This window comes from Hypomesus nipponensis, chromosome 27 (genome assembly GCF_054491055.1).
Source record: "Hypomesus nipponensis isolate SF chromosome 27, ASM5449105v1, whole genome shotgun sequence".
Taxonomy (NCBI): Eukaryota; Metazoa; Chordata; class Actinopteri; order Osmeriformes; family Osmeridae; genus Hypomesus; species Hypomesus nipponensis.
This window is the reverse complement of record NC_140387.1, coordinates 12833122-12858964: the sequence shown is the minus strand read 5'-3', so window position 1 is coordinate 12858964 and position 25843 is coordinate 12833122. Positions and strand designations below refer to the sequence as shown.

The following is a 25843-nucleotide window of genomic DNA, read 5'->3' as shown; positions in this document are numbered from 1 at the left end:
TGAACATATAAGCTATAATTACAATTTAAAAGTTACATGTGATACACACATAGGCAAACACACCCCAGATTTACATAGAAAGTAAATAAATACATGCTTACCTTTAACAATCGTAGAATTGACTAAAAAAGAAAGTTTTTAACCTAATTTTAAATGTCGAAACAGTATTAGACTCCTTAATTGAGACAGGTAATTTGTTCCAGAGAAGAGGCGCTCTATATGAGAATACCCTACCTCCAGCTGTTTTTTTCTTAATTTTGGGAACCACGAGATAGCCGGCATCTTGAGATCTATGTGTATGGAGTTAGATTAGTTTCATAATTCAAACAAACAAACGCAACACGATTCAAACAAACGTAACACGATTCACAAATGTATTTCATGATTCACAAATAAATGTAACGCGATTCACAAATAAATGACCCCCATTACATTCGTTTGCAACCTGACAAACACAAGTAAAAAATCCGAGAACACGAGTTACAAATCGGAAAACATGAGTTACCAATCCCTGCATTCGTTGGTGTGAATCCCTGCATTCGTTGGTGTGGATTTTTGGAACTTTCCTGACGTGCTTAGATTCACAAATGCATTTTTTCTAAAAGATATCCTCTGTAGCCTATCAGATGTCTCCAATTTTAGCCAATCACCGGAGAATGTCTAATATGAGTAGACGGGCTCTGCGTTAGCCTAGGAAACACGGAAAATTACTGAAAATGAATCCTGCAATTCTCAAGAATATTCAATCACGTATGATCATCGGTTTAATAAGATTAACAAGCAATATTTCACCTACATGCTACCAGACGACATTGCTCGTGATCTGAAGGAGACGATGTCCGTCATTATGGCCGGTTGTTGAAGTCCACATAGACACATTAATGTGATTGGCTAAAATTCTAATCTAATCGCGCTGAATCTAAGCGCGTCAGGAAAGTTCCAAGAATCCACACCAACGAATGCAGGGATTCACACCAATGAATGCAGGGATTTGTAACTCGTGTTTTCCGATTTGTAACTCGTGTTCTCCGATTTGTAACTTGTGTTTGTCAGGTTGCAAACAAATGTAATGTGGTCATTTATTTGTGAATCGCGTTACATTTGTGAATCCCGAAATACATTTGTGAATCGCGTTACATTTATTTGTTAATCATGAAATACATTTGTGAATCGCGTTACATTTATTTGTTAATCATGAAATACATTTGTGAATTGTGTTACGTTTGTTTGAATCGTGTTACGTTTGTTTGTTTGAACTATGAAACTAATCTAACTCCATATAAGTGTCCTTGCAGGGCAATAGGGTGCAAGGAGACCGGAGACGTACAGTGGTGCCAATCCATGCAGAGATTTGTAAGTTAGTAGTAGAACTTTGAAATCAGCTCTGGCTTGGATAGGGAGCCAGTGTAAAGAGACAAGAGTAGATCAAACTTTCTTGTTCTAGTCAATAGTCTAGCAGCAGCATTTTGCACCCGCTGTACATCTTTTAGGTAGATAATTGGGAGGCCAGAGAACAACACATTGCAGTAGTCCAATCGGCATCATCAGTTTTTCAGCATCATCCTTTGAGAGGAATTTTCGTATTTTGGCAATATTACGTAGATGGAAAAATGCAGTTCTGGTAATTTGCTTAATATGGTACTCAAACAAAATGTCTGGGTCCATTGTGAGTCCTAGATTTGTTACCAGCTGGCTTTGAAAGACTTTGACGCCATCTAATTCTAAATTCAGATTGGATACATTATTTCTGTATTTTTTGAAGACCGAAGATTTTTACCTGGGTTTTATCCGAATTAAGATGAAGGACATTTGCTGTCATCCAAGTTCTCAACCCGGAAACACATTTTTCCATAGCATGTGGAAATTCTCCAGACTTTATAGACATTAATAGCTGAGTATCATCTGCATAACAGTGAAGATTTAGAGTGAAAATAACAGAGGGCCTAGAACTGAACCCTGTGGTACTCCATATTTTACAGTGGAGCTCCTGGATGAGCAGTCATCCTAGTGGACATATTGTGATCTATCAGATAGATACGATCTAAACCACTGAAGTGAAGTACCAGAAATCCCAACATAGTTTCCATACGTTCCAGGAGAATCTCATGATCTACAGTGTCAAAAGCTGCACTTCGGTCTAGAAGAACCAGGACAGAGATAGAGCCTGCGTCAGAGACTAATAAGAGATCATTGACTACCTTGGCTAATGCCGTTTCAGTGCTGTGGTGAAGACGAAATCCAGACTGGAGAGGTTCATAAAGCTGATTTGAGGAGAGGTGCTCAGTGAGCTGTTGTGCCACAGCCTTTTCTAAAATATTGGAGAGAAATGGCAAATTTGAAATTGGCCTGTGGTTGCTAAGACAACAAGTCTACTGACTGCACCTAAACACCGTCAGTGATAAGTGCGTTAAGGCAGGAACAAACCAATATTGATGTTTACTTTTTGGGGGATATTTAACCTTTATTGCCAAACACAAGTAAAAACAAAGAAATCATTAATTGTATTATTATATTTGAAATATATATATATATATATATATATTTATATGTTAGTGGTGGTCTTTGATTTCTTTTAAAATCTAGATTAATCTCTCTGTAATCTTGGAATTAATCTATATTAAAATGGCTCATTTGAATTCCGCCGAAGTTTGACGACGACTCTTCCCCTGCGCTACATCAATGCTTGGCCCGGCATCTTCCGCATTAGCTAAAGTATCCTTTGCGTTCAGGTGGTATTTGAGACTGGAATAACTCCTACAATTAACTAATTCTGAATTGCACAAGGTGCAAACAACCTTAGTCTTGTCGAGGTGGTGTCCATTGGGAAGCTTCTTAAAAATAAATTTTCCCTGAAGCCAACCCGGCGGCTTCATAGCGAATCCATGTTAGCACGTCACGTTTGATTTGGTAATTTCATACACAAGGCATACACACAAGCAGGGGCGCAGATGGAATTTTTGAACTGGGGGGAACCAAGCAAATGATTCCAACTCCATTTGTTACTTCTAAAATAATAATAATAAAAGTAATATATATGTACATATATGCAATGTTTATTGCAGCTTCAATATATATAGGCCTACTGAAGTGCAATACTGAGGTAACAGAAGTGAGAACGATACTGCAATCCCCTGACCCTGTAGGGAAGAAAATGTCTTAAAATGTAAAGTGAAACGCATCAATCTAGTGCACTTTAAGAGCAAAATGAAGAGGGTAGATCAATGTAGAATCTGTGCTCTTCTAAACAATATGTTCTTTTAACCAGACCCTGATTGGCTGTGAGGTTTAGGCATTAGGTGAGGAGTTTGCATGCATGCAACATATGGTTGATATATAGTATAGCAATTGTCCATATTTCATTTCAATTTCGTAAAACAAAGAAGACATTCTCAATTTAAAACTCATTTGAACCAGACCAGCAATATTTACCTTCATAAATTCTTCTTCACATCCTCTGCCTCGGTAGAGCTAGTCGCCTGGCTAGAACTAGCTGTTGCTAGTGCCATATTTTCTGATTCTAAATCTGCATCTAGTACGTCCCGTAGTAGCTTATAATTTAATTTAACGTCTTTAATGGTAAGAGACCGCAGCGCACAGGGATAATGAGCGTTGTTTGAGATCAAAATTACAATGCAACATATGGCAGACACCTTAGATATGAGAGACCCCCTCAGATTTTTTACTTTGTTGCTTTCATGGGAGCCAGTCCTCACTCCATGGGAGCTCGGCTCCCTCTGGCTACCACGTAATTCGAGCACTGAATGAAAAGGAGCGAGCCAAACATTACAATTTTAAGCAGCCAAAAGAACGGGCCTACTAATGTCATCTCCATGACAACCAGGAAGACGCCAAGCCTAAAAGCACAAACGCCGGCTCCAAAAATACGTTAAAATAATCATAATACACTTTTTCTTTTCAAGTGTTGTAGTACTTTTGTGTGGCCAACGTTACACACGCTAACATCGCCTAATCAGCTGTGCAGTTATAACTGATGCTTGTTGCCTTACATATGGAGAGTGGTGGGGACGGATCGGGGTCGCTAGGAATCTGGGGGAGACATGTCGCCCCCGTCCCCAGTGCCATCTGCGCGCATGCACACAGGTTCGAAACTCGTTCTTGCCCCCTACAGTGCAATTCGGCAAGGTATACATCCGCACTAAATATCAAGGTGAAAGTCATCATAGCTTGCGTAGTACAGACCCAGCTCCCAACCCGACTTTGAGAATAGATTAACGGCAATATTTTTGTTATCGCCCAATAAGAGTCTCACGTGAACACAGCACTTTAACGCCGATAACGGCCGACCACTAATATATATATGTATAAATAGGCCTACTCGATGATGATGGTTTATATGATGTTTAATATAATTTACATTACATTTAGCACACGGAGCGACTTACAGTTCCCCCGAGGCAAGTAGGGTGAAGTGCCTTGCCCATGGACACGTCATTTTGCATGGCCGGGAATTGAAGCAGCAACCTTCTGATTACTAGCCCGATTCCCTAACCACTCAACCACCTGAGCCAAACTGATAATGTAATTTCATATTAGTTTTTACCTATTTTACCCGTCAGTCAGAGGCCCTTAGAATCGTCCTAACTTTCCCCCCTATACGGCGCCCCTGTACACTACAGTGACGTGAATTGTTTCGCCTGCCTTCCCACAGTGCACCAGTGCGCCTGGGGGCATGGCAGACAGGTGAATGCAGAGTTTTAGTTTTTTAACGTAACTGTTGTAGTTTGTAAAACATTGTCATGGCCAAGCGTGCAGACCATAGACATATATAACTAGACCAAAGTACGGGGCTCTTAAAGATGGGTTCCCCGTTCATTTCTATGGAAAGTGCTCAGTGGCGCAGTGAGGCAAACAAGAGCGAAAAACGCACCATATTTCAAGTTACGTCTCGTCCAGTCTCGTGCAGAACAGACGCTCGTCATACTCCTATCAGAGCCCGTCTACGGAGAGCCTATCTACTCCCTGTTAAGCCCCATTGTACCAAATTGTGTTGCGGTTTCACCAGAGTTCCATTGGGGGTGATCGCCAGCATGAGGCAATGAGTGCAAAATTATGGAAGCAAATCAATTACACCATATTTTGAATTTTAAAAGGAACTGAACACTTAATATCGTAATTTAAACAACACCGAATTCTCATAAGAATTTTTTTCAATGTAAAAAAAAATTCTGGTTGCTAAGATTCAAGACGAAAAATTCTGAGCTAAAAAAATGTTGCCTATCAAATTCGAGCCAAAAATGTTTTATCTTAAAAAATTTAGATTGCAACATCTGGGATATCAAGGATAGGTAGAGCAATCGAGCCTCAATGCAATATTTGATCACATCGGACTCACGAAAGCATGGTTGTTTTCCCTGGTACTCATCATGCAATTTCCCCTCTCTATTGCTCGATTGCTCTACCTATTGTTGGTATCCCGGATGTGGCAATCTGAATTTTTTGGCCTCAAATTTTTTCAACTCAAATTTTTTGGCTCGATTTTGATAGACTACATTTTTTGGTCTTCAATCATTTAAGATCCAAATTTTTCAGCTCGAATTTGATAGGGTCAAATTTTTGGGGCTCCAAATTTTAAGCAAACACTTTTAGGGCTCAAATTTGAGCAACCTGAATTTCCGAGCCTTGAATGTTTGGATCGTAATTTTTTTACATTGAAATATATATTCATGTGTGAATTTGGTGTTGTTTAAATTTCAATATTAAGTATTCAATGCCTTTTAAAATTCAAAACATGATGTCACTGATTTGTTTCCATACAAAATGAATGGGAGTCCATGAAGCTAGACGGCTACATTTGTCTTTTTCGCCTGATTGTCGATGAGAAATTTCAAATGTTATTGTAGTTTTTGCAAGTTCAACGTGGATTATAGGTCGAAAGTTGAATGAAAGAGTACTCATGTCCTTTCGATTTATTACAGTGAGTCGTTGCCCATAAAACTTTCTTCCCATCCGCTGTTGGCCACTTTAACAAGGCCAAGGACTCTCACTGACCTTTAATCACAAGCTGCACAATGACACCCTGCACTTGCAATTTGCACTATTGTATCGTTCTCTTGCACTATCTGTTTTTTTAGGTTAAATTGTAAATTATGACTACTTATATTTTATATTTTATTCCCCTTAGTATTAGCTAGACTTTGATCCTTTTGTATAGTTAGTCCACATATTTAAGTTTCAATATTCCTATATGTTTAATGTATGCACCTCCCTGCCAAAGTAAATTCCTTGTTTGTGCAAACATTCATGGCAAATAAAATCCCTTCTGATTCTGGAAAGACTAGCATTCTACTGAATGCTGATTGTATGATGTCATTGACATTTTAAAAGGCTTTTTAGAACAAAAAAGCGACTTATGTTTTTTTAACACCCAGCAGTGTATTTTTGTTTGCCTCCTCTTTCGAATGCAACATTCAAATTACTAGACAAAAAATTATATCCTGAGAAAAGTCATTCTGCACTCACTGGTGAGCGCCCTCATATGGAACCAGAGTGGAACTGCAACCTGATCAGGAGCCAGGAGTTTCTCCAGAGTGGCAGTTCTCTCCCCATATTAGACATTCTCTGCTACTATCTTCGAGGCTCGGTCCAACTGCAGACCTCTCTCCTCAGGCCCCTTTCATCCAGGTGTTAGCCTACTGCCCCCGCTGGTCGGAGTATGTATTGTAGCAAAATAAGTTAGCTCCTGTTTGTGTGGGACACTGGAAGTTGAAATCTATGCAAAAAACTTCCATCTACATTTACATTACATTTACTGATTTAGCAAATGCTTTTATCCAGAGCGTCTTACAGTAAGTAGCCTACAGGGACATCCCCCCGAGGCAGGTAGGGCGAGTGCCTTGCCCAAGGACACAATTTTGCACGGCCAGGAACCGAACCAGCAACCTTCTGATTAGTAGACTGATTCCCTAACTGCTCATGCCATCTGACATCCCTATCTAAAAGTTGGTTAAACCTAAAAATGATCTCTCCCTTTATTTTCATAAACCATGTTTATGGCATAAATGGGGGTAGCCAGCTACTTTACTTTAATAATTTAAAAACATAATATTTAATGATGTTTGCCATAGGTAACGCTAGCCTCAATGCTAATTTTTGCTATATTAAACAATAGATTTTTGCTAAAACCAAAGTTAATTACGTAACATTACGTGCAAGGTATATATTTTCTGCAATTGCAGGTGTCTTTTTTTTAATCTAACCGAGTGCAGAAGGCTACCGCGATTGAACTAATGCGATTAACAAAGGCATTGTCGGAAACTAAGTTTAGTAAGGAAAAAGTTCTGTTTCGTTACAAAAAATGATGAAAACTGAAAGACCATTGTGCATGTAATAACCGAACATTACAAAATCTAAAATACATACTGATACACAAAAATCACGAATTGTGATTCTTGAATCTGTCCATTATCAGTCCAATATAAAAACAAGAGAACACGAGTTGTCACCAAGTGAAATCTCCAAATCTTCAAGCTTTATCCTCGTAGGACACATTTTGTACTTCATAACATGGGTAAATATGTATGCAGTACATGATCATATAAGAAAATGAAAGAATAATATCCCATTTAATCCTATAAGATTTTGGAACCAATCCTATTGGTTTTAAAGGATTTTTTCTTATAGGATTTATATCCTATAGGAATATATCCAATTGGACTGGTTCCAAAATCTTATAGGATTTTTTAGGGGATTTTTCTATTGGAATCCTATGTAACTTTTTGACTAGGGCCCCCAAATTACTTACCTAGCAGATGTGTTGCAAGGCCAGAACATACAAATCAATTTACCATTTCACATATAGCAGTAGCCTACATGTTGTCTTCATTCAAACTAAATTACTTAAATCCCATTTAATTAACTTTAAATAAGGAGCGGAAATCAAAGTTGTAGGCTACATGCATTGTTATATTCATGCCAGCATCGTAGTAAAAACAAGTGAAGCTTACCAAGATTATAAAAAAAAGTGAGCTACAGCCGTTTACAGCAAACACCAATGGATCCAGGCTAAAAGATTTCCAATAATAATATTTGTTATCATTAATTAGTTTAACAGGCTGTACGATCCATCGTTAACGGGAAACGCAGCCCAAGTGTTTCAAAGAAGATGAGGAGAATGTCATGCTTTGCAGACACTTTATTACACAAATAACATTATTACTGAAAATAGTATTCTTGCAATAAAACCTCAGTATGTCACAATAAATATCAGACACAGCTCACATCTGATTGTAAAATCTCATAAATACAGCTTTAGATATACAGGATAATAATATTTTTTTCCTTTCAATTGAATGCGATACAATGAAACGTACATGTGACACTAGCAGCAGCTCTTTCCATTATGTGGCACGTTTCTAATAATTGGTGCTGCAGAAAGGCAAAGTACTTAATTAAAAAGGCACAAATGTACAGATAGAAGTGGAATTTAAATATTGTGAACCAAAGTATAAAATCCTAAAAGGATAAAAACTGAATTACATTTAGCTGATTAGGTATGTGGATGAAAACTTTCTCCTATCAGAAAAAATCATTATAAAAATAAAACGTATTCTTGCTTTCTTGTCTCCTGTAAAATTATATTCTATATAACCTTTCTGATTTCTAACAGTACTCTCAACTTAAATCTGGTCCAGATAACTTACATGTATAAATAATGGCAGTTGCACAATATACTTGGGAAAGTAGTATGTTTCCGCGAAAAAAAAGAAAAAAGAAAGATTGGCAGCCAACACAAAACTGTTAAATATACAATTAAAGTACATCCTGGGAGCGTGAGCGGAGAGAGTTAGTCAGTGTGCGGGTGCAAGGGCAGGCATTGGTTTAGAAGACACCAAGGGGTTTTAGGAGGTGGAAGAAGGGATGGGCGGAGGTGGGGCAGAGTACTCCTCGTTCTCTGAGTCGGTGGCGTCCTCATCATCCTTCTCCTGGTCGCTGCCCTCTGTGCTGAGGCGATCAAAGCCTTGCCTGCTGTAGCCCTTGTGAGTGGCAAAGAAGTTGCCCAGGTTTAGACTGCCAGCTGCTTTGCCTGTAAGACAAACACTTTGAAGTTATCCCAACCTGCTGCAGGGATGGATGCACAAACATTTCATATAATTGTCTGGGACAAAAAAAACATACTAATGGTGTTAAAATGATTATGCTCTTAATTCACGGCCTGGATCTCGGTGCTTCTGAATGCACCTTTCTATTATCTTTGTGACTCAGGGTACAGGGCTTTGAGGAACTCTAATATTATTAACTATTGATCACCTGCATTGCTGATTCTTATAGCTGATTCAATGTTCTAGGAATTTGGAAGGAAGCTTGTGTTAACTGTTTTGTATATGGAGCAAGTAAGATAGAAGGAGGAAAGAAGAGAACAGAAGATGCCCAAATAGGAATTTCCATGTCTGTCACGTCTGTGCATGTCCGCCGCTCCTCCAGAGGGCGATGCAGATCCTAGGACACACCTTTCACCTGTCAGAGACTTCCTACTTAAGGACACGAAGGCCCTCCTCATTCACTGCGTCATGGTTTGTCGTGGAAACATTTGAACCGCAGTTGGTGAGAATACGTTTTCTACCGTGGATTACTGTTTCTTTTGTAGCATTTTGGAATATACCTCTTTCGTTGTGGATTATATGGACTAGACTGACTGCTCCGCTCTGTGAAGTTCGCAGTAGCCGGACACAAACTTGTTTTTGTTTTTTCTTTGCTGGTTTCCTGTGTGGATTACCTTTTGTTGAAATATTGCCCGCTCTGTTCCGAGGAGAACTTGGCATCAATAAACTTGTTGAACCCTACACCTGCATTCTGCGCTTGTGCTTCAGACCTAGCCTGATAATGTCTCAATCTTTGTTTGAGGGTAAATGACACCGGCCTGCGAATGTGCTTGAAAACCAGAGTAACTTTAGACAGGTCTCCCTCCTCCGTGTTTTCTCTCATCTTAAATCACTTTAATCTCACTTTCGGGATGGCTTGGATTCCTTGTAAAATGAACCCAAATCTATCATTGCTATGCCAAAATGAAGTTATATTTGCATATTATTCACCAGCAGATGGCGATCTCTGCATGACAATTAATTGTGCTGTGTTGTCTGACGGAGAACAAACTGGACTCCTACCAAGGGAAAATTCCCCTCAGGGAAGGAATGCAGGAGTGAATCTCTCTCTCTCCTTCCACCTGTTCTGTCCGTCTGTCCATCACTATAGAGGTGAGCTCCAAGGGTCAAGAAAGAAGTCTGTTAATGCAGTCTGGCTCCACCTAAGCAGTTGGTGTTTTTATAAGGGAGCGGGACAATTATGCTGTAGGAACAGACTCTTAGGACTCATCCAGGTTCCTAATCATGTCTTCTTAATGGTACAATAATGGCCAGACAACCGCAAAAAAGGCCAAAGATTTCTATATACCAAGAGAATTCAGACCGGTGGATGTACGTGTTGTGGGAGAAATCTGGGATTTTGTATGTGATTGTGTTAATCAAAATCAGTGGATCAGCTATTGCCTTATAATCTGTTAATGTATTCTGTCATTATTCATTTTAATCTGTTCCTACTGTAACCTACTGGATTGTGTTCTGATGACCACAGGGTCTACAGGATGATGTAGTATTTGCCTGATTGAACAGCGGACACCTGCTGGCTACATGTTATCTTTGTTTATCCCTTTCTACAATATATTCTGTCCTTTGACCTCATTTTGTGGCTCTAATCAGCTGGTTGTCAATCACTGTCACTGTACTTATTCTTCCGATGCTACCTGTAGCCTGACAGCTACTCCTTAATCTTCCTTCTCACATGGGGCTAGCCAGTGATGCTGTGTTGACAGACAAGCTGTCACCCTTGGGAGGCAGTGCCCACAGGTCTGTGGTTCACCATTGGTGCAGAAGCTTCATTAATTCATATTGGCATGAGGTAATATACATTAGCTCCACCTACTTGTGGGTGCTGGAATAGAACATTATTTTTTGCTAAGATGGCTAAATGTATGTTGGTGATTGTATTGTAATTATCTTTGATAAGGATAGTATGCTATACTATTTACGTGGTTGTAAATCAACACGTATAGACAATATATTCAAATACATAGAAAGTTTGTGCTTTTTTTGTATTCCGGTAGTGTTAGCATCTGGGGTCTCATTTATAAACGTTGTGTACGCACAAAACAGGGCTGAAAATGTGCGTACGCCACTTCCCACGCAAAGGTTGTGATTTATGTACGGTCCTCCACGCAAACTCTGACTCTCCCGTAGGCCTACGCACATTTTGGAGACAGTGGGAATTCGCGACGCAGATGACCATACTGTAGTCAGACTGCAGAAAGTAAATGTGGGAAGAACGATTACTCGTAATATTTATATTAGTGCTGTCAGTTTAACGCGTTATTAACGGCGTTAACGCAAACCCAAATTAACGGCGTACATTTTTTATCGCACGATTAACGCTCTTTTTGGCCAAGCAAACTTTGTAGTTTTTTTCACATGCTGTTGCAACAACTACCGACGTTAGAAAAACTACAACACCACACCAGATCTAGCTAGACCGGAAACAAAACAACAGGCACGCCACACACACTTGTTTGGCTTGCGAGCCGGCTAATGAGTAGTAGCAGAGCCCGTTTACGGATATTAGACATTTTCTGGTAGTAGGTTAACGTTACGTTTTGAGTGGATGGCGAGCGCGAGACGCCGAAATGGATCGCAATAAGATTCTGAATGGTTTACTTTTAAAAAGTTGCCAAATGGTTCCATTGACAAGACCAAAGTGATCTGTGTGTTTTGTCGTTGTAAACTGAAATATCCAGTGAACTGAGCGTCCAGTCTGAAATACAACTTGATGGCCAAGCACACAGCCGATGCAAATTCTCCACCCCCTCGTCAAAGCCAGGCGATTGCAATGTTTTCAATAAAAAAAATATTTGCACGAAGCAATCCGAACTACTTTTCCATGTTGATAAGAGCATTAAAGAGCATTCGAAAAAAGAATGGGACCAAAAGAAATCAAGGGACATTTAGAATAGATAAAAATGTGCGATTAATTGTGATTAATCGCGAGTTAACGATGACATTAATGCTATTAATCGCGATTAAATATATTAATTGTTTGACAGTACTAATTTATATATTTTGTTTTCCTCACACATTTTTTTTTACTCCATTTCATCATTATCATGAAGATTACATCCAGCAGTGTCTTTGCACTTGTACTGAGTGATAATTGTTCCATAAAAACCTTGTCCACTACGGGAGTGCAGGAGGGGAAGATGCCCCGACTGCATGGAATACAGGATAACATCACATATTCTACGTTTAGATAACTGCAGAACACAGTGCAGCCTATAGCTAAATATATTTCTTTAATACTGTGCATATATCATCATATGTCCAAAATTGGAAATACAGCCGTTATTAGCCGTTATACAGCCGTTGCAATTGCTACACTACGTCCTTGTTATCAGTCCAAACTTTAATATTATTCATAACAAAACCGGCAGGAAGACCCGTGTGTTTACGGATACGCTTTTGTTTTCAAATTGTTACCTCACATTGCTTTTTTATTTATTGGTGATCCCGCTGCTGTGGCCACCAAATAGCCCTTATGTGTTTTTTCGCTCCTCCACCTCGCCTAAAATTATTTAAATGTCAGTGTCTGAGAAGTTGCGCCTTTTCGTTCTTTTCCCTCCTGACGCCATGATTCAATGTAACGTAATGTAAGAACAATCGCACGCCAAGGCCATTAATATACTGGATTAGCATTCATTAGGTGCTTTGCATTGACCATTTATAATAAAAAACGGGCGTGTTCAGGGCGGGGTAAAATGCTGATTCACGTACGCACAATCGTGGGTAATCTGTGATTTATAAAGGGAACAATGCTTACCGGTGTGCATACAAATGTTTTTATAAATCAGATTTATTTTTTCCTCACCCTCCTGGGAAATCCATAGACCTTTTTGAAATTATTTATTTATCTTGCTAGTCAAGTACGGTAATTAAGGGACTAAGTGGTAACTTGCATCAAACATGCTGCACATTCTGTAATGACACACCTCTGAGTTTTCCCAAGATTCCTCCAGCAGAGTTGGGTTCCAGTTTCACCTCACACCCATCTGTGAGAAAAGAAGAGGATTCCAATTTCATAATTCCCTCCCATTGACATAAAGCCCGTATACAAAGCCGTAAACAAGTATTGGTTAAAATACTTGAAGCTGTTATTGCATTTTCAAGTGTTTATCCCTAAAGACAGAATTAACAAACAGATTTTTAGCAACTACTACACTCCATACCTCTTCATTGCATCGTCGGGTTTAAGCACATGACTGTGCTAAATGAACGCATTACTATTTACCAGTCACTTTTATCCAAAGCAAAGTACATGTGGGGGAGGGATTCAAAACTGCGACCTCTTGAGCTGCCGTCTGTACCAAGCCATCAACACTCATACACTTCAAATACAGTATCAAGAGTTAGTGTGTACAAACAGTTTACCACCAAAGACCCTTTATTACTCCAGGAAGTAGTCATCACAGCTATATGAAGAAGCAGCTGCATTGGGTCAATTTGCGTACCTCCATACATCCTGCTCTTCCTCCAGCGGATAAACAGCCCAATGGAGATGACCACCACCACTGGGATGAGCAGGAGGGTGCTAATGACAGCCGGGGACACTCCCCGGGCACTCTGTTTGGCTATGGTCTGGACCTTCTGCTTATCCTCATGGGTCTGCTGCTGCTGGGATTTGGGGGGTGGAGGTGACTCAGGGGCATGGTGGTGTTCCTGGGTGAGGACCTCTGGGGGCTTCTGTTGACTGGCCACTGCCATATGAAAGGACACCGTGTGTACAGGTTTCCGGTTGGTCTGGACGAAGGTCTCCGTTTCTATAGAGAGGTTTATTTATGATGAGGATGGTAAGTTTACTATAATTGATTGTGACATGAGAATTGTAGTTCACATGTAAATGTTACTAGAAAAAAATGATTTGGAACATTGCATTAGTTCTGCTTGAAATCTTGAGGTATTAAATAGGGGTGGGACTCTTTTAGTACCTCACGATTTGATTCTTGGGGTCACAAATCAATTGGGGTCACAAATCGATTTTTAAAAAAAAAAAAAAAAAGACTAAATCGTGATTCCAATGTGAATTGATTTTTTCCCCCACCCCTTATATTCAACATATTTTTCGCCCCAAATACTGAAAGTCCTTGATCTAGTTGCTGCACAGCTTTAACTCCAGGAGATAAAAATTTAAATATTGACAGACTGTCAGAAACATTATAAAATATAGCTCTACACACACTTTGCTGTGATTATTTAAAATGAATAGCCACACTGCTGACCTAAACAATTCTAACAAAGACCGTCTGGAAGTCTGAGCTACAACTTTCCCTTTTATATTAAAAGATAATTCAGGGCTCCAGACTAACGTTTTTAACTAGGAGCACTGTAACCCCTAACTGAAAATGTTAGGGGCACAAGCAGAAAATGTGAGGTGGAACACCTTAATTCGCCCTGCAACCCAATTTTTCAAATGTTCCCAATTTTTTTATGCATTACTGACAATGTGCTATTTTAGTTCACAGTAGGGCTGTGCGATATGACCAAAATCTCATATCCTTATATAGATCCTTTCATATCCCGAGAACGATACATATCCCGATATGGCACTTTCTTTCAATTCAATGAATAGTTTATATAAAATGACCACATGGAGAGAAAATGATTAAATAAAATAAAAAATTATACAAAATTATGATGTACCCGACAAATAAAAAGTATTTTTGAAGGCAAAAAATTACGGCCATTTTGGTCACATATGCTACCGAAATGTAATCTGTTTGACCTCAAAATATATTTGGGAGTGTAGCAGACTACTTGTACATAATTCACTGGGGCACTGCACCTTTAAGGGTTGCCATATCCGCGAAAAAAAAAAAAATATAATAATAATTTGCAGATTGCACAGGTGCGAGTAGTTGTAAAAAATACTTGCACAGTCTCAAAAGATTGAAGCAAAATGTGACCTTTAGGTCGCAATCTATAGTCCTGTAATTGCAGTAGTTTATCTTCATGCAGACCAAGTCAGGTGTTCAAATATCTTTAACGGTGCGTTCACACTGCAGCGACGCAAATCACTTGCCTTCCCACAGTGCACCATGCTCGGGGGCGTGTCAGACAGATTCATGCAGAGTTGTAATTCTCTAAAGTCAATGTTGTAGTTCATATAACGTCATGGCAAAGTGTGCAGACTTGGGTTTACATACTCGCAATATCAATCAACACAACTCTACAACTCAAAACTGTTTTATACACATACACGTTGACATGTGTAAAAACGTTTCATTATATTACTGTACTCGAAGTCTGCTAATCTGTCGATACGACGAGGGAGTTCCAGCCGGGCTAGCTAGTTACCACAGAACAAAGTTACGTAATATGACAAGACTAAATTAAGTAAATAAAGTACAACCCTGCGCCATGCATCATTCTTTTTGTTAATGTCTCTGTACGAAAACAGAGAAGTATCAACAAGACTCCATCTTGAAGCTGAAAACAAAAAATGTTTACCATGGCTGCTACGTGACGAGAAACAAGAAAACACTCCGATTGGCCATCGCTAGCAAAAATCGCTCCTCATTTGCATAAAGTTGAGAAAGTCTCAACTCAAATCGCGTTGCTAACCACAATGCACCACGCAAGCGATTCGCCTGGCTCCATTGAAAATGAATGGAAAACATGGTGTCGCTTGCATTGCGTCGCTGCAGTGTGAACGCCCCCGTAAGACCTTCTACTAAAATATGCCATTAACTAAAACCAATATGCTCACTAGAAGTTAGCCAATCCCACTCACTTAATTTATGAAGATATAACTGAAGACTACACAATGGCCTTCTTAGGCAATCAATGTAATGAGTAAAATGCTGCCCTGTAAGGAATATGTTCTATAATCAAAATCCCCAAAAAGTTTAAATATAAAATTTAAAATCTTCATAAAATGAAAAATGCACCTTCTATTTCTTGTACTTCGATTCCACCTTTCTTAACAGAACGATGTTCAGCTTCTGAAACAAAAACAAAGAAAAGGCCTTTCCTTGTTACTCAGGCAGTATATTAGATTTGCAATGATTAATGATTTGAACTAGGTAATTCCTTTTCATTTTAAATTCCAGGCAAGATAAATTAATCAATCAGTTTTAGAACGGGACAAAGCCTTTTCTTGAATATACAAAAGAAACAAATATGCAAAAAGATTATGGGGGGAGGGGGGTTATGACATTGACTGCTCTTATTTGGTATTATTACAGCTGAATGTAATTAAACGTATTTAATGAGTGACTCAATTCAATTGGAACAAAAATGATTTGGATATTACTGCTTGCACGCCACTTACTTTCAGAAGTAAACTTTATCACTGAGTCTGAGGCTGCATCACCAACAAAGACAGCACCGTCTTTGTTCACAACTATATCATGAGGCATCTTAAACTCCTGAAAATACAGACCAAATTTGTTAAATAATTTTAGTTCAACAAATGTTAGCATAAAATCCACAAAAAATACAACACATAAATACAATTAAATCACAGCTCAGGTTATTTTATTTATTTATTAAACTTTATTACAGGCTCTAGGCCCAATAGCAAGACATACACCATAAAAACAGAACAGATAAATAAACACATACAAACATTCTATTATTCATGAGAGTTTAAAAAGGCACCCATACCAATGTTTCCACAGATATGATTGATATCTGACCGAGTTAGAACGGCTTCACAAACTAAAGAAGAGTTTCTGGAATTATAGATGGATAGTTAGGCTGCAAGGTGAACCTAGAAAAGTATTTTAGAAAATGATTCCCGCTCCACAGTCTAGCTTCTGCACAATCTTTAGCTCATAAAAAAGCACGAGTCGTGCTGAGGTACCAAAAAAAAGTTTGCCGCAAAAATTCCAGTCGATTGTCGATGCGTCTATGTTTTATGCAGAACTAGTTTCTTCAGAGCGTAATAGGATTTGGGTGGCACAGTTCGACACGTGATCGTTCTACACCAATAAGGTAGCTGCTTTTTGTCAACATGGATGGATTTGGCTGGCAAATAGAGGATGGGACCTTGCACGTCACCTGGATGACCAGAAATTCGGCCTCTGACAGTGTTTTGAATGTGATACACTGCGGCTGCAAAAGTGTGTGTAAGGCACCCTGAGGACCTCTGTCAAGTTGGTTATCAAAACCAATCATCTCACAGTCCGATAATTAAACTGATAACTGATGCAATTAGACACAGGTTAAGCTTTATTTCTCAACAGCACTGGAACTTTTAACTAAGCATCTATTACTGCACTTATATTAACAATCTTTGTTATATTTGTGAGATTGTAACAACTATCGGCACTGTAATGAAAGTGTCGTACTTTACCCTTTCATCGTTTCACATTTGGGGAGTGTGCCTTTGTATTTGGGGGGAGCTGAGTAGCATTAAAGAAGCATGTCATCCTATTTGGGTTGAGTTTACCTGTATTCGGGGGGAGTGTGTTCATATTCTGGGAATGTGTGTGTGTTCATATATTGGGGAAAGATTTCTGATATTAGGAGGAGTGTGTTCATTTGGGGGATGTACTCATATTAGTGTTTTGCACTTCAGGGCCACCGTATAATACCCCTCCTTGCCACAGTTTCTTTTGTGATACAGTATTGTGTAAACAACTAAATGAGAAATTGATCAAATGAAGCATCATGTCTCTCGGTGCGCTTGATAGTCATTTCCAGTCAGATTGGTTTTGAATAACCTACCTGAGAGTCTGGGCTGTACGTGTCCAGGATCTCTTTGGATGAATAGTTTATCACAAAACCGCTGAGAGGAGCTGAGCGTCCATATGGTGATTCCCCATTCACAGCATAAATCAGGCCACCTGGATACACACATTCACATCAGACATATATATATATATATATATATAGAGAGTTTATATATATATATATATATATATATATATATATATATAGAGTTTATATATATATATATATATAATCATGAATATGGATTTTGTTTTCAACCCTCCATGAACATGAGCCAGCTGCACAAGATAAAAGCCTCATCACAAAAGCTTACATTTTAATGAGGCCCCCCTGATTACCCCCTCAATAAATATAATATTGTACTGATAATAAAAATGTGTTATTTTTGTAAGAAGTCTTCTGTTTTTTTTTATTTTTATTAAAACATGTCAACTGAGTTCAATGGCTGCTGAGATTTTTGGGACTTTGCAACTGGGATGCATATTGCACATATTCATGAACCCCAGGCAAAGCATAAAGCCAACTCTGTTCCATAATCTCCTCACCAAAGAACCATGTCTGTTACAACAGTTGTATGTTACTGCTATCTAATTAAATTCCCCATATTATGACCTTCCAGAAGAAAAACACCCAATTTATCGTTCTGCCCTTGAATACAGCCATAAGAGACTCACCATGAGCCGGTGTGTAAGCAATAGCAAACACTTCTTCACCAAATTCTTCCTTCTTGATCTCTTTGACAAATTCCCCGGATTCAGCTACAAAGCACTGAATACGGCCATTCTCCCGATCAGCCACACACAGCTCCCGCCTGTCGGGCAGGAAGGCCAGACTGTGGGGGATCCGGAATGGGAGCCTCCTCCGTCTGTCAGACGAACCTGATAGGGAGGGACAGAGACATGAGTGGGACTTTAATGTGGGGATTTGGGGTTTGAAATATTGAGTAGTGCAAAGATACCGTTTGTGTAAAAAGTTTGGTGGGGTTGGGTGGGGTCGGTCGGTAAATACATATAGTCAGTCTTTAGCATTGTAAGCATTGTACTTGAGGTAATAAAGAAATCTCAACTTTAACTGTCAGCACAAAATATTGGCATAATATCACAGGTAAATCAATAAGAATTCAAATGCATGTTGTCAAGCTGAGCCTTAAAATGTCCTTCCCAGCAGAGAAACCAGTCATAAATATTTTACTCTCTAGCGTGCGTACCTGCTCCCCAGTGCGAAAGGTATTTGCCCTCTGGTGAGAACTTGAGAACTCTGGCATTGCAGTATCCATCAGAGATGTAGACATTTCCGGTCATGGTATCGACAGCTACATCAGTGGGCTTGCAGAAGTGCTCTTTATCACTTCCTGGTTCAAAGGCTTCACCCAGAACCACCAGAGGCTTGTCCTTGCCCTCGTTGCCCACTTTAAACACCTGGATGAAGGAGGCAGTCATGTTACAGCCTGGCAGGTCAGATATCGGACAGAAGTTGTTTACATTTACATTCATTCATTTAACAGACTCTTTTATCCAGAGCGACTTCCAAGACAGAGCTTTACAAAGTGCATATGTCACTGATAATAACAACAACATTGCAAGTAGCCAAATCATGAAGCACATATTGTGAACAACCAAAATAAGTGCCAAAGGGATGTTTATTGTGAAATATATGGCAACTACACACTCTACTGACAAATACGTAAATATGGAGCTCAATATATTTAGAGAAAAAGGAAGATAACCAAATAAAAATCCATCAAATGAAAGAAAAAAAAAATCTCTGACATTTAAAGAAGGCACTTGGGTCAAACTAGACATGCTACATGTACAAATTAGCATATTAGAAGGGCATTATCGGGTGTGCTCAAGCCTTCTGCGAGCACAACCATTGTTGTCTTTCATATATATTTGGTGGCCAAGCAGCAAAGCAGCTGCACTTAAGTGTTTCTACCTTTTCTTATTAGGATTCCTCTGTCAGGAGGAAGCCTATTATTATTAGGGTTCCTCCAGTAGGAGAACCCTATTGTTATTGTTAATATTACGGTTGTTCCATGTGAGTCAATGGCAGCCCCTAGACCAGAATGGTAAAAAGTGAAATTTGGCATGTTGAAACTGCAGACCATTAGGAACTACCATACCATACTAACATGGGCCATGTGAGACAATAGGTGGCGCTACAGGCCACTCTCCAAAATGGCAATTTTCAAAGTGATGCCATTTGCAGGCCATAAGTCCCAAAATTCTGAAATTTAGTGTATATGCCTTACAGCTCACGAGGATCAAAAAAGTCTCAAGAACCTAGAATGGCCACCATATTGGATTTTTCTGTACAATAAAGATTTAGGAAACACGTTTTTTTGCTACTCCTCCAACAATTTTTGTCCAATCTTCCCCACAAGTGGCGTATCATTGTCAGAGCAACCCTCACTCAAATTATCAGAGGAATTTTGATTTTCAAAACCGTTTGTCCGGTACAGCCAATCAAAATCGGTAACAAAGACACCAAACAGGAAGTTGGGTCATATCTCAGCAAATCTTTGAGAAATCAACACCAAACTTGGTATGTCGACTCGGAACCCTCTTCTGAGGATGTCCAAACAATTTGATGTCATGTGTCATGTCGATTCCCGGCCATGCCAAATGATGTTGTGTCCTTGGGAAAGGCACTTCACCCTCCTTGCCTTGGGGAGAATGTCACTGTACTTACTGTAAGTCGCTCTGGATAAGAGCGTCTGCTAAATGACTAAGAAGTAAAGTAAAAGTATGTGATTACTGGGAGTGGCCGCGGGAAGCAAAAATGAGTTTTGGCCAATAACTGTTGATTTCTTTGCCTTTATTAAGTGATTCCTTTGTCTCATGATATCTTGAGACATCTCGTGTGTGACTCATGTTAACTTGTGATAACAGCCAAATTGATCCGGCCGCCATTTTGAATTACTGAAAAAAAGTATATATTTTTTTCTCTACTCCACCAACAAAGTGTGTCCAATCTTCACCAAATCTGACAGAGATTATCTTCAGACAAAGCCTCACAAAAGCTATTACATGGTTTTTTGATTTTCAAAACCGTTAGCCCAGTACAGCCACTCAAAATGTGCCGTTAAGCCAACAAACAGGAAGTTGGGTCGTATCTCAGCAAATCTTTGATGGATTCACACCAAACTTGCTGCATGTACTCGGAACCCTGTTCTGATGTTGTCTAAAATGGGTCATTTGACTGCTTGGCCACCTCATTGCTGCTTGCAGCTATATTTATTATTATTATTATTATTTTCCCACCCTTAAAAAACGTGAATACATAGACAATTCCGGTGTCAAAATTTTCGTCTTAATCACAATTGAGTTGCTTGTATTCGTGCGAACGTTCCGTTTGACGGTTTAAGCTTGAATTAAGTTTTGTTGCAAAAAGTGCCTTGTGTGGCACAAGGAAATTCAGTGCTAGCCTAACGTCACAACGTCATCACACCGACGCATAGACACATCGTTCTAGTAAGACAGACATCGATATCAGCGAGCCTTCAGCATTAGTACCGTAGTTTAGGAAAGTTAAGGCTAATTGGTTCCCCTTTGATCTTTCGGTAAGCCTACTGAACCGGCGTCATGGAGCCGACCAGCTAAATACTTATTTTGCACTAGCGTTGCAACCTGCATATACCTACAGCTGCCAGCTGTGCTCTGTTCTGCTCCTGAAGTTCTAGGTTAGTTATTCTCTCTTCAAGCATTACATCTTCTGTAACATTTCCATAATGGAAATGCATTTGGGGCATAAAAGCCAATGAAAACAGCCAAGGAACATGAAACTTACCTGATGAAGGGCCACATCGGTAACCCAGTAATTATTATGTGCATCTGTAGTTATTCCATGAGGCAAGTAAAATCTGTGGAATATAGTAACAGCAAATTCTCCTTAATTTCTGATGTTAAAGACAACAATAAGCCACAGAGTCTTAAAATAAAGAAACTAATACTATAATAATAATAAAGCCCATGTCTGATTTCAGAGTTGTCAGCATCTCTCTTCTGTAGAACACAGAGAAAGCCCCATTTGTGCTTACATGTTTCGTCCAGAGGCCTTGAGGACATTGCCCTTGACAGGATCTATGACGAGAATGGTGGATTGTTGGATTGGACCAAGGGAACGTTGTTGGTATCTGGCCTGGTTGTCAAAGGAGCTGCAACAGAAGACTGCCATGAATTTGCTATACACAGGCAATGTTATGATGTTAAGAAGTCTAAGGTTTTGATGGGAGATGGTTATTTATCATTTTATATGATGATATGTGTGACGTTCACACTTTTGTGAAAGTAACAGGGACCTCAGAATCAAAAGAAGATTTGTGGCACAGCTAACCAATACTACTGCAAACATCTAATAACTATGAAAACAATAAGGTAAAGTCGTGATCTTATGATTAGTCTAAGGGAAAATAGCCACACAACAAAATTGTGTATTTATTGTGTAAAATGCTTAGATGCTTGTTGGCATAGTGATAGTAGTCTTGTACATTCTGTCTTTTCAAAGTGTAGATTACTTTGTTTTCTGACACTTTTACCAGTAGCCTTCCAATGAACCTCAATCTAACATGAAAAAAGAGAGTATTTAAATAATAAAATAGTTTTGCCTGAGTAACCGCAAAAAACAAACAAACAAAAAAAAACAGTATGCAGTATCCAGCACTCTTATACTGCAGGGACCTTGCTCATTCTAAAACCTGAACTTTACCCCTTTGACTGATTAAGTCCTAATTGCATACTGATAGATGATATAGAGGGACACTTCCTGACTCACTTAATGACCTGTAAATCTCCAGTAAATCAGTAAATCACCAGTAAATCACCAAAGCACAGAAGGTTAACTGTTAATATTGTTTAGTCTCTTGTAAATTACAGGGGACTGATTTGTATGATCAATGACTTGGTTTCAAATTAAGATGTGAAATATCTCTAGTGGTGGGCCGTTATCGGCATTAACGTGAGACTCTTATCGGGCGATAAAAAAAATATTGCCGTTAATCTATTCTCAAAGTTGGGTTGGGAGCTGGGTCTATACTACGCAAGCTATGATGACTTTCACCTTGATATTTTAGCGCGGATGTATACCTAGCCGAATTGCACTGTAGGGGGCGAGAACGAATCTTCGAACCTGTGTGTACGCCTTGTGTATGAAATTATCACATCAAACCTGACGTGCTAACATGGATGCAGCTATGAAGCCGCCTGGTTTGCTTCAGGGAAAATGTATTTTTAAGAAGCTTCCCATTGGAAACCTCAACAAGACTAAGGTTGTTTGCACCTTGTGCTATGCGGAATTAGTTTACTGTAGGAGTTCTTCCAGTCTCAAATACCACCCAAACGCAAAGCATCCCTTAGCTAATGCGGAAAATGCCGGGCCCAGCACTGATGTAGCGCAGGGGAAGAGTTGTTGTCAAACTACGAAGTTTGAGTGCAACCAGGGCAAGCCCATCAGCACAGCTCTATCAGCCAAGCTAACTAATCTAATAAACAGTTAATAAACACAAGTACATCTTATGGAACATAATTTATTTTCCTCACCAATTATCATAGTAGAACAGCTTTCTCAAGCAGTTTGTGATGCATTTTGTAAACATTAGATGAGCCTCTGTTCTAATGCGCCACCTGGCTTGAGAAACTCGTTCTCAAAGACTTACTTTTAGTCATTATTTGGGTAGCACACATATTCTGAATGCCTTTGGCGGAATTCAAATTAGCCATTTTAATCTAGATTAATGCCAAGATTACAATGATTAATCTAGATTTAAAAAATGAATCTATGCCCACCACTAAATATTTCATAAACATTTTCATACACTAGTTGCCAAACAATTGTATTAAAATGCCAAGCCAAACATCCAACATACAAAAAATCTTTGAAAATAATAATAGGCCTTACTCTTCTGAAATATTACCAGTGCCTTCTCTTGTTCATAGGCCCACATAGGCCACAATTTATGCTAATCTAGGGACCTGGGGAGCTAACTACATTTGACTGGGAAGAGGGGAAACAATATTTTCAGGGCCTAATGACAGGGTAAAATCCTGATCGCTGGAGGAGTCAGTTCAAATTAATGACTCAAACTTGTTTCTCTGAACAAAACAAAAAGCTGTAAAACAGAGTTGGTGCATAAACCTGCCAAGAATTAACACACAGCCTGAAAGACTCACACTGCACAGACATTATTACATTAAAGGGGCTGAATGCATTATACAGCAGGCCTGAGGTAAGACTGACAGTGAAAAACAACTACAAAATATTGAAATACTCTGATGTGGTTTTGTCAAGCCAAATAGTGTCCTTCTTATGTCTGAGTCATTCACTAGGGTCACACTAGACAAGTAAAATTGTGATTTATCTTTCACCTGTCCATTAAATGTAGATCCAATTAAAGAATGGCAAGATGTGAAAGAGAGAAAACATTCATACAATCGCTGACAGACAGTAAGGGGCAATGCTCCGAAACATTACATTTTCACAGAAGATCTGCACTCTGGATTTAGGCTAGTTGTAATTTCTGCCCGTCAAACCCGCTTTCTAAATATACATATTGTAACCCTCACAGAACAACACATTTGCATTGGCACACCACTTTTGTTAAGTTACTTACTTGACACCCCATTGGTGGTCTCCTCTTTGGAAGATGACAAGGTTATTATCTGAGTCAAGGGCAAGACCAGACACCTGACCCAGTTGTAGTGGGTTTTCCGGCCAGTCCATCACCTCCTCCAGGTGGTACCCTGCACGCATGCATAAACAAACAAGCACACACACACATACACAGATACATACATACACACATAGACAAAATGGAGGTGAGTCAAGATTCTGCTGTCAGCTTTGAAAAGTCACATGGTTGTTTGAAATGGGTAAAATTAAAGAGGCAATCGCAGAGGCGATCACTAGCATGGGGTAATGTAAATAAAATAACAGTCTCACTGCTATGACATCTGGCTGTCTTATCACCCACTTTTTTTTTGCTAATTTATCTAATAATTTTGAATTTGACTCACACAGATGATCACAACAGGAACAGTTTGTCTTGCCTTTCAAACACCATTTAATCCCACTATTGATACAATCGTGTTTCAATGACAAAATGGCAAATATAATGGTGGCTGGCACGGCTGATTGCACCGTAGATGACAGTGTAAAATAACAGAGGTCAAAGAAAGTTTGCTATGAGTTAATGGATGTATGCCCGAATGTATGCATGGAATCTTATTGATGAGTTATTCAGAAGTCAATTGACATTTAGCTGCTAATGTGCATCTTCCTGCATCTCTTCCCTCAGGGTGAACTGTGCGGTGACAGTGTTGTCATCTCAGAGTTCATTAGAAGACAAAAAGCCTTGAGGCAAATGTTGAGAAAGCTATGAGTGGTGAAACTATGTGTAGGGATATTGATTAATAAGTCATGGAGAGTATTGTAATAGACCCATGATCATAACTGTTTGTCTGAGCACTGATCCTAAATCTATAAAGTTGAACAATGGATTTTAGTGTTTCAAACCCATTGACACTGTATGACTTTGTTTAGCCTGTGTTCTTCTCCTCTCTCTCACCAACCATCCCTGGAGGAGGGGATCCCTCTCTGAATTGCTCCTCCCAAGGTTTCTTCAATTTTTTCTCCTGTTGGGAGTTTTTCTGGGAGTTTTTCCTTGTCTTCCTTAAGGGTTTAGGTTGGTTGAGGGGCAGTTCTATGGGCGTATGTGAAGCCCTCTGTGACATGCTTGCGTGTAAAAAGGGCTATGCAAATACATTTGATTTGATTGAAGGGACTAACAAAAAATTGGTTTCATTGTGGTTTATAGCATAAACATTAGAGCAAAAATTCTCCAACCAAATATACAATTGTTTACAAAAATAAACTCCAACGATGCATTTAATTAACAGTTGACTTACTAAATGCAACCTTATACAGTGGCAAAACCTATGCTAAGCACGAGTCAGATGTTAGCATTTTGCAACACTTTAGCTTGTGAAACAAAACGAGATTGAACTTTTGATTACAATAATTGAGGGCACTAATGCTGCATGTAATCACATTAACAAGAT

At 39.1% G+C, this 25843-nt stretch overlaps 1 protein-coding gene across 3 annotated transcripts in view; it reads right to left on the bottom strand.

The window, feature by feature from the left end:
• Positions 1–8137: 8137 nt before the first annotated feature.
• Positions 8138–25843, bottom strand: part of pam (peptidylglycine alpha-amidating monooxygenase) — a 78914-nt gene continuing 61208 nt past the window's right edge. For all 3 annotated transcript variants that reach the window (XM_084694057.1, XM_084694055.1, XM_084694056.1), the window contains 11 exons: positions 24397–24526; positions 21829–21945; positions 21579–21651; positions 18997–19207; positions 18464–18667; positions 17784–17902; positions 16384–16480; positions 16001–16054; positions 13565–13873; positions 13046–13105; positions 8138–9043 (listed from right to left, as the gene is read on the bottom strand). In XM_084694057.1, coding sequence (XP_084550183.1) covers positions 8859–9043; positions 13046–13105; positions 13565–13873; positions 16001–16054; positions 16384–16480; positions 17784–17902; positions 18464–18667; positions 18997–19207; positions 21579–21651; positions 21829–21945; positions 24397–24526 — 1559 coding nt within the window. In that variant the 3' untranslated portion in view covers positions 8138–8858. The remainder of the gene's footprint in view (positions 9044–13045; positions 13106–13564; positions 13874–16000; positions 16055–16383; positions 16481–17783; positions 17903–18463; positions 18668–18996; positions 19208–21578; positions 21652–21828; positions 21946–24396; positions 24527–25843) is intronic.